This window comes from Sycon ciliatum, chromosome 7 (genome assembly GCF_964019385.1).
Source record: "Sycon ciliatum chromosome 7, ocSycCili1.1, whole genome shotgun sequence".
Taxonomy (NCBI): Eukaryota; Metazoa; Porifera; class Calcarea; order Leucosolenida; family Sycettidae; genus Sycon; species Sycon ciliatum.
The window spans coordinates 15,519,402-15,533,080 of record NC_088649.1 but is presented as its reverse complement, the minus strand read 5'-3'; the positions used below and the strand labels follow the sequence as shown (position 1 = coordinate 15,533,080).

Here is a 13,679-nt window from a genome sequence, read left to right as displayed (position 1 = left end):
TTAGGACAGGTATGCCATGGCAAAATGTATGGAGAAGCAGATCCAAAACCCAGATTTTTGAGATTTTTGATCCTCAATTCGGCCCAAATCCGACTTTCAAAAGCCAGCGGGCCAGTTCCCAATGAATGGACTGTTGAAGGAGCCATTGGTAATGTTACAACGACAGCCGTGACTGTAGTATACACCTCGATGTTCTAATGGCTACTACTCAGAAGTGTCACAGGTAAATAATGGAGTGATCATAATATTATGCAATTATTTAATCAAAACGATGGTTGGATGTTACAGAAACCCCTGGAAACAGGAGCTGGACGTTGCAGGAACCTCGCATTTCGCTTCACAAGAGTCTCAAAGTGAAAACAGCCTTGCAATTAAGAGTGTCTAAAACTGATGGAGGCAAAAACTGCAGTGAACTCATGGTACGGAGTCATACCTGATGATTAACACCTATCGAAAGAAGAGAAACAAAAAATACGTTATCGGCAAGCCACCACAGGTGTGCTGCCCTCTTATGTAACAAGGAAGAGAAGGACGTATATAAAATATACCTCTGCAGTTTCCAACTCCTTCCCAATTGCCAGTTGCTGAGTTCTTGGGGCATGTAGCAACTGAGTTGCCTTCAACACGTGTATAGCCAGTTGCACAGGTTACTTGGCCAGTAGTTCTGTTAACACTGGCGATGTTCAATTCATGGAAGTTACAACCTGAAGAGAAAAAAACGCAAAACAAATACCAGTAAGGCAACGTGGAGCCAATAATCTCAATAGTGCAATGAATAAAACTACAGGCGCACTCATAATAAATCACAATCATGGCAATGAATAAATTGTTCCAGAACCAGTTAGTCGTAGAACGTCAGTACTGTCGGTCAGTGTCGTGCAATGTTATCGCATGAGCTGATTGTTTAGTACCCGGCGGTGATAGTGGACATCATAGCGTAACTTGAGGTTCCCTGGTCCTTTTTATTTTCTATAAAGAACATTTTCTCATCAAAATATTATTATCAATGGAAACTCGTGACTGAAGATAGTATCAAAATAACAAAAGGATTTAGACGCTTAGGGCATGATCGATTGGGCGAATCCTGAGCAAGTGTGCTCAGAGTGAGCGGGATCGTTTGGTCGAATCCGACCAAATCAGGAGTAGGTGTACTTAGAGTGGAATCCGACCACACCGGCCCACACACCGGGAGTGGCTGGAGTGGAAATGGACTTTGCTGTTTCTGGACAGCTTTCACAGAATCTTTGTACGATATGCGTACATTTTGCGTACTACACCCTTGTTTGGTTTGGGCCAGCGTTGCTCGGACCACACCGCCTGCTCGCACTCAATCCAGATTCGCCAATCGATGACACGCTTAGAGTGACAAAAATAAGGATACGAGTAAATATGTGGCACATGATGGAAAAGAGAATATCCTGGTAAGTGAGAGTTCCCATAGATAATTGTGACGAGAAAACGTTCTGGACTAGTTTATTTGCTGCTATTATTGTGATATGAGTGAGCTAATTAGTTTTATTCATTGCATTATTGAAATGGAAGTAAAACTCACCAATCTGGCAAGATAGCAGAATCGTTGCAACAAAAGTTCAGACAAACGATTAACTGCTGACGAATTACGTTAGTACAGTCAAACCTCTTTAGCCCGAACACTAATAAACCGAACTTTCCATTAGTACGAACTAGGGCCAATCCTATGGTTGGCCAGGTATCAAATCAAGTCGAAATTATTTGTCAATGACAAACTCCTGAACGATGATCTATTTTCAAACGTGGTTTGAACAAACTGCTGACGAAACACGTTAGTAACTTAGTACCACAAGCAATCAGTCAGTCTGAAGCTCCTATCCCATGCAATGCGTACAACTCCTCACCCTGACAAGAGATTCCATTTCCATAGAAACCATCGTTGCAAGCGCATGAGAATGATCCAAGAGTGTTTATGCAGGCTGCTGATGAGTCACAGTTATGTGCAGTGGATGCACATTCATCGAAATCTGTCATAGGAAAAATTGTAAAAAAGAACATAATTTTACACTGCACAGAAACACACACTTCCATATTAACATATTAATTATTATTATTATTATACTGATACAGGTGAACCGACACTGCATAGTTGGTAGGCAGCTGCCATCTACAATGGAAGTTTGGCTATGAATTAAGTTCCATAGGTAAGCACCAATGAAAACATAAAAACAATATGCAATTGCTCACCATCACATGTAGGTCAAAATCAGACATAAGGAAAATAGCAGGTTTGGTGATGAACCTGCGTTCTGTTTTCTTATTTCGAGCAAGCACTTGATGAAACCATTTGTTCATTCTGTCAACTTTCACTCAGAGTCGAAATGATAACAAGACCTACACAATCAAGGCCACTCGCAATAGCTCCGAAGCCTACACACTCAGTCAGGGAGGCCACGTCAACTTGGAGGTATGCTCTGAGAATCCCATACGCACTGTAACAAAATATTCATGTATACTTACCCGTTTGGCACTTGTTCCCGGTAAATTCTTTCGGGCATGTGCATTTGCCCTTGTCGTCACACTGACCCTGGTTCAAACACTTACATCCTGCAGCATCCATCGCATACGCACAAAGTGACACAGAGAAAATGTGAATGCATGGGACGTTAGGGGTCGGCCGTAAGAACTGATATTTATCACACACACGCACGCACGCACACACGCGCACGCCCACGCCCACGCACACACACACACACACACACACACACACACACACACACATACACACATATGTACGAAATACAGCGCTCCTGACCCTGACTGGCGCTGGCACTACTACGTTACACTTATCATGATCTTACTTACTGACACAGAGGATTTGGGCTCTGTCATTGCTTCTGGTGCGGTGAAAATCTTGATTGTTCTCGCTAAATGTTACGGTTCTGTAAAGGGAATCACCATCGACCCGGATTGCCTTGACGTGGTAAGCGGCTTGGTCATGTTCATGCTTCAGAGCCAACCTCTCGAGCCCGCGCTCTCTTAATACATGGCCATGTGCTCGCAGCCAGTCTTCGGTTATGAGGTGAAGTCCGTACTGCTGACATGCCTCCTCTGCGAACGGCTCGGTGACAATACGTCTGGATGCTGGGGTTGCTGCGGTATATGCTGAGTTGTTGGCGTGAAGCCACTTGGCTGCAAGACAAGGGCACATCCAGGGGTGGGTAGAAAATACAAATACGCAATATGAATAAAGGGTGCACTGGAATCTATCTCAATGCAACCGGATAAATCAGTGTAATTGTTTTTCCTTATTCCGAGCCAGGTTAAGGTATCGGTCAATATTTGCAGGCATGGGGCTGGGAAGACTTCATGGAGCAGCACCGTGCCATAGTTGCAAATCACCCAGCAAGTATGCCAGGAGTACATAACCCCCAGAGTGTGCAACTACCACATACCCTGCTGTCCCAACAGACTTTCAAGTTGCTCCTTGCACCAGTGATGTACAACATGTGTACGGGTGTCAATGCATCACACCGTTTTCCTTGCAAAACAATTGTACAGGATCAGATAGGCTTTGGTTCATCGTCACCTTGAAACTCTTTGGGGATTGTGTACTCTTGGTTATACCAAAGGAGTGGAAAAATATTGGCAAGAGTACAAAGAAAAACATGTGATGCGTTGACACTCGTACACATGTTGTTAATCACTGGTGCAAGAAGCAGTGCATCATATTAATCATGTCACCTTGAAATTCTATCGGGACAGCAGGGTATGAGGGAGTTGCACACTCTGCGGGTTATGTACTCTTGATGTCGGGTTATTACACAAGTGTGTTCACCTCATGACCTTGCTCGTTCCTCATTTCTTTGGTCAAATTGGGCTATGCGAAGGCTACCCAATTACGTTATGCGGAACCTCTCTAATAACAATACTCGAATATTCGAACATGATTCGTTCGGTTTGTCGCATTCGAATATTCTCGAAGTCGCATTCAAGTACTTGTGGCGTCACTTTGAATGCAGTGCATGTACATACATGCACGCCAAACACAGCACAGTACAGTGTGTACAGCCTGCCTGTGATTTTGTACTGCATGTTTGCACATGTATGTGCATACTGGACTGCCAATGTTGCACATAAGATTTCGAAGTAGCCTTATGTGGCAGTGCATTTTTATGTGGCACTAACGTTTGTCATACCTAATAACAAGAGTACATAACCCCCAGTGTGTGCAACTCCCACATACCCTGCTGTCCTGGCAAAATTTCAAGTTGGCGTCATTATTTATGACGCAATGCTCCTTGTACCAGTGATTTACAACATGTGCACGGGTGTCAACGCATCACACGTTTTTCTTTGCAATGATTTGCACAGGATCAGATCGGCTTGGGTCAACCACAGGTTCCGGATTCGTCTGATAATCCGTGTACAGTGTGCATTGCATCATCAAAATGATGTCAACTTGAAATTCTGTCTGGACAGCACCCATAGTCGAGTTGCACACTCTGGGGGGGGGGTTATGTACTCTTGCTAATAATAATCACATGAAATGTTTCTCTGCACATGTGGTCAGTTGGCTACTCATGTGTGGATCTGACCCTGGCTAGAACCGTAGGTTTCCCATTGACGTGAGAAACCTTGGTTGTAATCGCTCTTGCTCTCTGTTTCAGTCCTCTAATATTGTCAATATCATTGTCTACTCTAACCACCCATTGCTGGCTACTCAGCACCTCTCTCACATGTTCTTTTTCTATCACAATGCAACAGCATACCTTCGCAGATGACATCATGATGGCCTGCTCCGGTTCTATCATGTAACTCTTCTCTTAAGCCGTTCTTGCCCTGCTTGTACAAGAGATGTGTCTTGGTAGCATCCCTCAACTCTCTCAAGAAAGATGTCCATATTGAGATAGGGCTCTTGAAACTGCTCTCCATCATTTCGTTGAGCAATGCTTCCATGCAGTCGCGCACATTCAGAGCCGAGGAAATGAAGGCATGAAATTCGACCACGTCGTATCCTCTTCTCTTGCACATCTGGCGGGCATGCGTCAAGTTCGTTTTCTTCTGGCAGCTGTCACCGTCCAGGTGTGAATGACACGGCAAGCTGGCGAGAGCCATCCAGGTGTAGGTTGCGTTATCTGTACCCAGGCACTTTGTCTTAAAAGCTGAACATAACACAGTACACATGCAAAGTACATTCTTGTACAGTAGAAGTAGTAGTAGTAGTAGAAGTAGTAGAAGTAGCAGTAGTAGCAGTAGCAGTAGTAGCAGTAGCAGCAGTAGCAGCGGTAGTAGTAGCAGCAGCAGCAGCAGCAGCCGCAGCAGTAGCCGCAGCAGCAGCAGCAGCAGCCGCAGCAGCAGCAGCAGCAGCAGCAGCAGCAGCAGCAGTAGTAGTAGAAATAGTAGTAGTAGTAGTTTTTATTATTTTACTTGGGTATACCCAACAGGCCTATGGCCTTCTTACAGGGTACCTAAGGAGAAATTGTGAGCAGCTAGCGCGAAAGCAGGCAAAGTACGCTGGGATGGAATGATAGCGGGTAGTGCATTAAAGCGGTAAAAACTAAGAAAACTAATGGGAGACTGTAAAGGCCTGGCCGGGACATGAATGGGGGAAGAAATATACTACTGAATGTTTGGCCTCTGGTTTGGGAGGTAGTGTGGGTGGCATCATTTCGGGTCGTGAAGATTTGGGAGATGAGGGGACTGCCAAGGGACCTGATTCACCGAAAAGTAAAAGTGAAAAGCTTAAGAGTGAGGCGTAGGCTGAGTGGGTGGAGGTACAGTAGAGCATGACTGGAGTACACACTCTATTAAGACATATACTGCCCCCCCCCCTATTGATACCGTAGTCCATTTCAAGTATATCCGTGTTTATCTGAGTAAAATGCACATCCCCTGAGCATAATTTTCACATTTCGCAGCTGCATGTGTTTCAAAGAAACATGCATAATTATACACTTCATTCAGAAGTTACTTACTCTGCTGACACAGGTCTCCATGGAAACCTTTCTGGCAGACGCAGGTACCGTCTTCAGCGCACTTCCCATGATTCAAGCAATGGCATACTGCAGTAGAGATTGGGTGCATTCACGTATTTCCCAAAACAGAGATAGGAACAGACCACCATACAATATCAGACCCTAAAGAAGTTAGTATCACCAACTCAAACCCATAATAAATAATATGGTATCTATTATTGCACGTAAATAGCACAAAATAGGTTGGAGGTTTGAGTTTGCACCGCCGAGATAAGAGAGAAAAATTTTCCTTACAATGATGAGTATGATTCTAGAAATTGTAAATATACCCATGGGTCATACACTCGTTGGCACGCGGCCTAAAATGACAGCAGCTTTCTTTTCCCCTTATAATTCAAGACTATTACAGCTGTTTTTTTAGCCCTTACCTTCTGTGCAATTAGGTCCATCTAGTCTGGGTTTACATTCACATTCTTTGTTCTTTTTCACCCAGGGATTCGTGCACACAACTGCATCGCATATCACACACCGAGGGGAAAGAAAAAAGGAGAGCAAATCAGCCAGACACAAAATGGACAGACAAAAGACTGAGAGACAAATAGATGTTTTACTCAGTAGGCAGCCATTGTCCTATAAACAGTCAGAAGTCCAGTAGGGAGTCGAACTCATCATACCGTCATATTTGCACGACTTCGTTAAACGCGGGCGACTTTCTCTGTAGAAAGTCTACACATTTCCACAGTTCGACACGTTTCCAGTGCGCAGTCTGAGTTTTCGTCAACTTGGATCATGTGCCCACTTCATCCATCAGCCATGGACTGGGTGCAGAATAGCCTGAACTTCGCACAAGCACTCATTGCAAGACAGAGCAGCTATAACGACAGTCGGAGTCTTGGAGTCTGCGTTTGAGCCGCTCACACGCGGAGCTGAAGCCAGTGGAAAGGACACCATCGCCAGCTAGTCGACATTCTGGCATAACTTGACGTAGCGTGGAGGCCAGCCATCCCTTCGGTGCAAATACAAAGCTGCACGTATAGCACTGGTGTACAGCAACGGAGACGGTTTAAACTCATTGGTCTTTACTTCATTGGTTTGAGGGAAAGATGTAAATGGGAACAGTCTGGAGAAAACATTGACCATCACCACCAGGACTCGAGCCAGTGACCGCTTTGGTCTTTTCTTCTGCTTCAAGGCAATCTAAAGTCTGTAGTCTTGGCTGCTGCAATATTAGATTGCGTTTGGTTGGGCATTTCCAGATTGTAAATGACAACCATTCTGGAATGGGAATGGGTAAGAATCACCTGACTAAACAAACGCGCCAGAATCAACTAGGAATCACTTGACATAACAATTCCATAATGTCGTTGTGGAACGGCGGCTCTCTTCACTTTTCCTTGGCAGAGTCAAGGTACTCCCGAGTGCATGATTTGAGACACTTGAACCTGATGCTGCTAGTATTCCTAGCAAGAACTTGAGCAAAATGGGGTTCTGCTTTCTTCACACATAGTTGAAACACAGACAAAGGCTGCATACTCAGGGTCACTCGACACAGCTCCGAAAAATCGCGGCGCAAAAGTGCTTTTTGTCGGGGAATTTTCTGGAAACAATTGTTGATGTTAGGTCTTTATAAGGCACAGTAATGGTGCAAAATTCAAGACTATGTCCAGAGCATTGCATACTGTAAAAGCAGAAATTTTCGGTGGTGTTTTATTTTCGGTAACTTCGGTGTCGACAATTTCTACCGAAAATAAAACGCACCGAAAATTTCGGTACAACCGGTACTGTATACATTTAGTACTAGTACATCTACCTGGAAAACGGGTTTTACCGAAAATTTCTCTCTACCGAACCGCCGATTTTGGTGAATACCGAAAATATTACACCACCGAAAATTTCTGCTTTTACAGTATGTGCCATTTTATCAATTGTCAAAATGGCCTCCTATGCTCCTGTTGGAGCTCTAGAGACACTGTCCAAAGTGAATCGTGGCGAAGACCTAATGTTTTCATTACGACATTAGCCTGCCAAGGCAGTGGAATGCAAAAATCCATAGTACGTTTCCATGGTTACCATGGGCTATTTCCATGGAATTTCATAGTATACCTTCTGCGATCACGTCTAAAATCTGTGGACTCCTTCATTAATCCCATAGCAACAGTTTAGGGTCAGGTTTTAGGTCAGCTTCATAACTGTGCAGCATGTCTCTGTATGATGGCCCTACCGGTAGGTCCTACGGGTAGGACCGAGGTCTATGCAAGCTATCAATTATGTTACACAAATTTTGGCTCAGCTTATCTTTTCAATTGTTTTATTAAACAATTATTCGTTGGTTTTTGAAACGGAAACGGCTCACGCAGTCACTGGATGCCACGTCAACATGGAGGTATGCTTCGGGAAGAGCTGTAAGCATTCATACTTACCCAATTGGCACTTGTTCCCGGTAAATTCTTTCGGGCAGATGCATTTACCCTTGTCGTCACAATGACCTTGATTCAAACAGTTGCATGCTGCATCAGCCATCGCATACGCACAAACAAGACGTGAGACAGAGGAAATGATGGTATGTTATAGGCTACTCATACTACGTTACAATACGCGTGACGTTTTGGAGCACGACGTTCTGGCATACGTCGTTTTCATGCAGGTGCATTCACACAGGCACTAACATGCTGCTCAAACAGCTGCGTGTTCAGCTTCTTTTGGACACAAACTGCTGGGAACGACAGAACAAAACTCGGTACAGGAGTCTGGATACGTCGTCTACGATTTCGTACCAGAGGTACGATTTTCCCGCCACGTTCCATGTTGTCATGACTATCCGGACGAAAACGTCACGTACGCCACGTTCTGGGCGTAGTGTGAATGGCCCATTAGGGGCCGGCCGTAAGTATCGATATTTACAACTCAAACCCACCCTATACCCCTCCTCTCAGAACGTGCATATACAGCACCCTGTCACGCGTGTGTCAATGCTCCTACTTCTCTGGACATGTTTCAATGTATCCTGAAAGGAAATTGGTCAACCCGTCCCAGCTCATAACAGAAATAATTTGTATTCAAAAGATTAACCCTTGATATCTACGAATGAATATAGTGAAATTTGACCACACAAAATGACCGAGCAGCTGACACAGAGAAAATGCAAGCAAGCGGTCACGTGTTCATGCGTACTCGTACACGAGTCATATGGTCACCATGCATGCAGGGCCAGTGCATGCTACAGCTTTCACACCAAGGTTCAAATTAAAGGTTCAAAGGTGCAACTCGAGTGACAGGAACGCTGTCAACGGCGTAGCCTGCAGGCATGGCAAACAGGTGACTGGTGTACGCAAGAGCACGTGACCGCTTACTTACCCTTGATGGATTGATGGATTGGGAATAGACACCCTTATCAAATAACGGTATTTTTACGATACTCGCACCTTCATCACCCAAATAGCGCTGAAGCTGCAACCTTAAAACGTTATGGAGGCTGATTTGTCGCTGTGACAAACGGTATGCTTTTTGGCCAAATGTTGCATAGTCTGTACCCATTTCACCTTGTATCACGTATATGATGACATAAATGGTTGTACCACGCGCGCGCGCGCGCGAAACGAGAGAGCTTGGAAGCTCAGGGCCCTACGCTATGCTTTTTTGCCTTGATGACCTAGACAAAAAAAAGCATAGGGATGTTCGTGAGAACTTTGAATGTTCGTACGCTGTGGCCTAATGTTTTAAAAAAAAATCCATTTTTTAAGACATAACCTGGGATTCGAACCCGCACTATCGCGTGCCCTGCATGCATCCCCCGATACACTTCGCATACATACTAATTCTTCCAAGTTGTTTCACATTGTGATCTTGCATTTGAAAGACCTATTTGAATATGCATTGTGGCCAGCCGTCTTTGATGGCACGCTACGGTAGGGGATAGGTACGGGACAGGTAAGATCGAGGGTAATACGACGTCTCCCGTACCGTACCATCAAACACAGCTGGCCACATACAGCTGCCCGCACGCGCAATATTCAAATAGGGCTTTCAAACGCAAGATAATAACGTGAAGCAACTTGGAAGAATGGGTATGAATGCGAAGTGTATGGGGGATTGCATGTAGGGGGATAGTGCGGGTTCGAATCCCAGGATATGCCTAAAAAAAAATAGGAGAATTGAAAAAATTATAACATCATAATTATGCTTTTTTGCCGTCAGATACGGATAGCGCCAGGCGTGACACAAACAAACAAACAAACAAACACACACACAAATACCAAATTAAAGCTGTGTGGACCCTGGCTAGCGCCAGACGTTACTGAAGTAACGTCTTCTGCATAGCTACGGGAATAAAAGCTATTGTCGTGGCAACAGCATACTAAAAATAGCGTGCATCTTGCTAAAGGTCTAACCCAGATCCCGGTATTTTCCCGCTTGCGGTAATACCATTACAACATAACGTTTTTTGCTAAGGGCCTGGTCAGAAACGAAAAAATCCTGTGATTATGATCCGAATCTCCATAGTAACTTGCCGCCAGAGCGGCAATACCATGCTTTGCTGCTCCAAACAGGAGTTTGACGCTGATACGCCATTGACGCTGATATTCACTGATTTTTTCATCTCGATATCGAGGAGCTAATTTGGCCACGGACAACAACAAAACTCATATGCATGGTTGCAAGGTGTTGGCGATCCCCAAGGTAAAGGAATTTGACGTCGATCGCAATTCCAAATTCTGGACGCTTTTCTTTTTTCGTCAGGCAACCAGTCTGACCAGGCCCTACGGGTATCTGTCTAATAAGGGCCGAACGCTGCACCGCAGCCTTTTCGGACCAAAACCAGTCTACTCAGCGCCCAAAAGACTACAACATATGGGCCAATTGCGGTCATCCGCGCTTTTAGAATCCCCATCTAGTAGGGCGCACTCACCCAGTTTTGTTGGAAGTGCGCGAATTCGATTGGGAATAAAGGAGGAAGGGAGCGTCTCAGCTTCCTCGGACCAAGACCATTCGACCCAGAGCACCCCGAAGACTACAACTGGTGAAAATGTGATTCAGGATTCAGCGTATACTTCCCTTTAAAAACGGTCATTACAGGGTGGGGGGGGGGGAGGCTATTATTCCAGAGAAGACTTCTGATCGTGTGAGCGTAGTAGCATTCAAGTTGTGAGAATTCTCAATGAAATACACGGAGTTGTATGTGAAACTGCTGGCTACACACACGTCAGGCATTACACACTCCATCTAGCTATAAATAGTGGTCACATTACACTGACGGTATCCCAACTCTTTAATTACCAGATTTTGTATGCTTCGATCTATTTCCTTAGCCTATCCTCGATTAACTGCTCCCTCTACATAAAGTTTTCATTTCATTCTTCTTGCAGGAGATCCCCTCGACAAGCCCAAAGCCTTTGGGAAATCCAAATATAATAAAATTCAAATACATCTGGCAGATCTCCGCTGTTTTCCCGCTATCATGTTAGTGTTCTTCACCTTCTCTAAAATGGGTGTACTCAGATTATCAAACACGCGCACGCTTGCACACACACACACACATACACACACACACGAATTTTAAGGCCTGCTGTCTTACCCTTTTCACATCGTTCGCCGTAGGATGTGGTGCGGTTACACACACAACTCATGTTTGCTGCAACACCATTGTTCTCACAGAATTCTGTGCAGAAAAAGAATACGAGCAGCTCAATTGCGTTACTCTTCTACAGTTTATGAAAGTAGAATGCCAATTATCTAAATGATTGCTTATCCAAAAACGTGCTGTTCAAGACATTTGTGTTATGTTCCCTGACGGAAAAGCATTCTCTCTCGTTGAATCCTTATACATGCTCCCTAAAACGATCAGTCAAAGGAGGTTTCTTGGTTAGGTATTCCCACCAACAACAACAATCAAAATTTGAGCATGCACAATGCATGGTATGATATGGGGGGCAGGGGAGAGGGCAAGGACTTTTGCTACAAGGACATGTTTGAAAAGGACATGTTGAAGCAAGACACAGGGATAAGGGACAGGGAATGGCTATACTGCTTGCGCATAGCCAGTCATTTATTATCGCCTCACTTACTGACACAGAGGATCCGGGCTTGCTCATCGCTTGGGGCGTTGTGAATCGTATGACTTCCGCTGCTAAACGTTACGGTTCTGTAATGGTGTTCGCCATCCGCCGAGATTGGTTCGACGTGGAAGGGCTTGGTGCCGTGATGAGGGTTATGCTCTATAGGCAATCGTTGTAGCCAGCGCTCTCTGAATACATGGCCATGTGCTTGCAGCCAGTCCACGGTTATAAAGTTTAGTCCGTACTGCTGACAAGCTTCACGCGCAAAAGGCTGGGTAACGGCACGTCTCGATGCCGGTGTTGCTGCGACGTATGCCGAGGAGAAAGCATGAATCCATTTAGCTGCAGGACAACAGACAGGTATAGAGGCATTTGGAGAAACATTAAAAAAGCACAGCAGGAAGCAAGCCTGAAGAATGGGCTTCCTGGAAATTGCTGGCACGTTCCATGAATTTCGACATAATGGATAGGTCAGGCCCCCGAAACAGTGCATACCGTATTAATTAGAAAAGCAATCCTGTCAGCTTTTCTATTATTGTGGTCACAATGCAAGACCAAACGGCACCGATATTTGACACGTTGTCTACGTAAGTTTTTACGTAAGGTGCTTGGTACGTACCTGGACCAGGGAGCACTACTCCATGGCTTGTACCATCGCGTGGCCGGTGGCGTGCGTGTGCATGGCAGACATTTTTTTTGTAATCCGTTTTCTCAGTTGTACGCACTACGCCATTTCCCGCCTCAGATCTCCGCCGTGACAGACACCCATAGTAGAAAAGGCCCCAAGCTGCACACTCTGGGGGGTTATGTACTCTAGATATCATTCATACCCACCAAAAGATGTGTAACATTTTATTATTATGGTGTGCCTTGTTTATCTATCAGTACCTCCAACCATAGCCTTGCCCCTATATCCTCAGGAGCATCAGTGTAGTTCTTGGAATAAGGTGTTCGAATCAACAATTTATTCGTTTACATTTCTATAATACATATCTATTATTCCTCCTTTGTCTCAAAATAGACAGAAGCGGAAGGGTTAGCATTTGCTGCCTTGTACGCGAACTGTTCTATTATTATTTCTCCTTTATTCACTTCTTTCGAAGGCGATAAGCCAGACCCACCGGGAAATATTTCCATGGGTGGGACAGCAAAAAAGAAAGTGAAAAAACAAAAGCAAAAATAAATAAATAAATAAAACCTAAAAACCAAAGGGACAAGAACTAGTTGAAGGAAGAGGAAGAAAGGAAAGAAACTCAATCCGAACTCCAACATCAAAACAATAATAAAGAATTTGCAGCGACAGGCAAAATACATCAACCAATGAAGGGAGTAGTAACAAAGGAAATATCAGTCTTTATCAGTCGTTATTCAAGTCTCTTAGCTATTGAACATGCAAACGCAGCAGAGGTGCATCTACATGTTAAGGATAGTTCTCAGTATTTTAATCGAACCTTGTATAGCCTCCTGTTGCACAATAGCCAGGTCTCCTCCCTGCACAGTCCGAAGGCATTGAGGAGTCTCCCCCACCAAGCCTCCCAGGGCACCGACAACCACAGGGACCACGTCAACCTGGTTGAGGGACCAAATCCTCGAAATCTCCCGCTTCAAATCATAATATTTCGAGCGCTTTTCAGCCATTTTCTTATTGATGTTGTTCTCACCAGGAACGCTGATGTCT

The 13,679-nt window shown here is 44.7% G+C and overlaps 2 protein-coding genes across 2 annotated transcripts in view; both read right to left on the bottom strand.

Moving 5' to 3' along the window:
- Positions 1–13,679, bottom strand: part of LOC135821643 (uncharacterized) — a 70,833-nt gene that overhangs the window by 43,811 nt on the left and 13,343 nt on the right. The window contains exons 8-11 of the mRNA XM_065334641.1: positions 2,836–3,162; positions 2,491–2,577; positions 1,875–1,997; positions 549–704 (exon numbers count right to left, since the gene is read on the bottom strand). Of these exons, the coding sequence (XP_065190713.1) occupies positions 549–704; positions 1,875–1,997; positions 2,491–2,577; positions 2,836–3,162 (693 nt within the window). The remainder of the gene's footprint in view (positions 1–548; positions 705–1,874; positions 1,998–2,490; positions 2,578–2,835; positions 3,163–13,679) is intronic.
- Positions 4,690–12,899, bottom strand: LOC135821241 (uncharacterized). Its single transcript, XM_065334303.1, has 7 exons — positions 12,890–12,899; positions 12,011–12,343; positions 11,521–11,604; positions 8,369–8,455; positions 6,377–6,457; positions 5,949–6,035; positions 4,690–5,135 (listed from the first exon to the last, which is right to left on the bottom strand). The coding sequence occupies exons 1-7, from the start codon at positions 12,897–12,899 to the stop codon at positions 4,690–4,692; spliced, it is 1,128 nt and encodes a 375-aa protein (XP_065190375.1).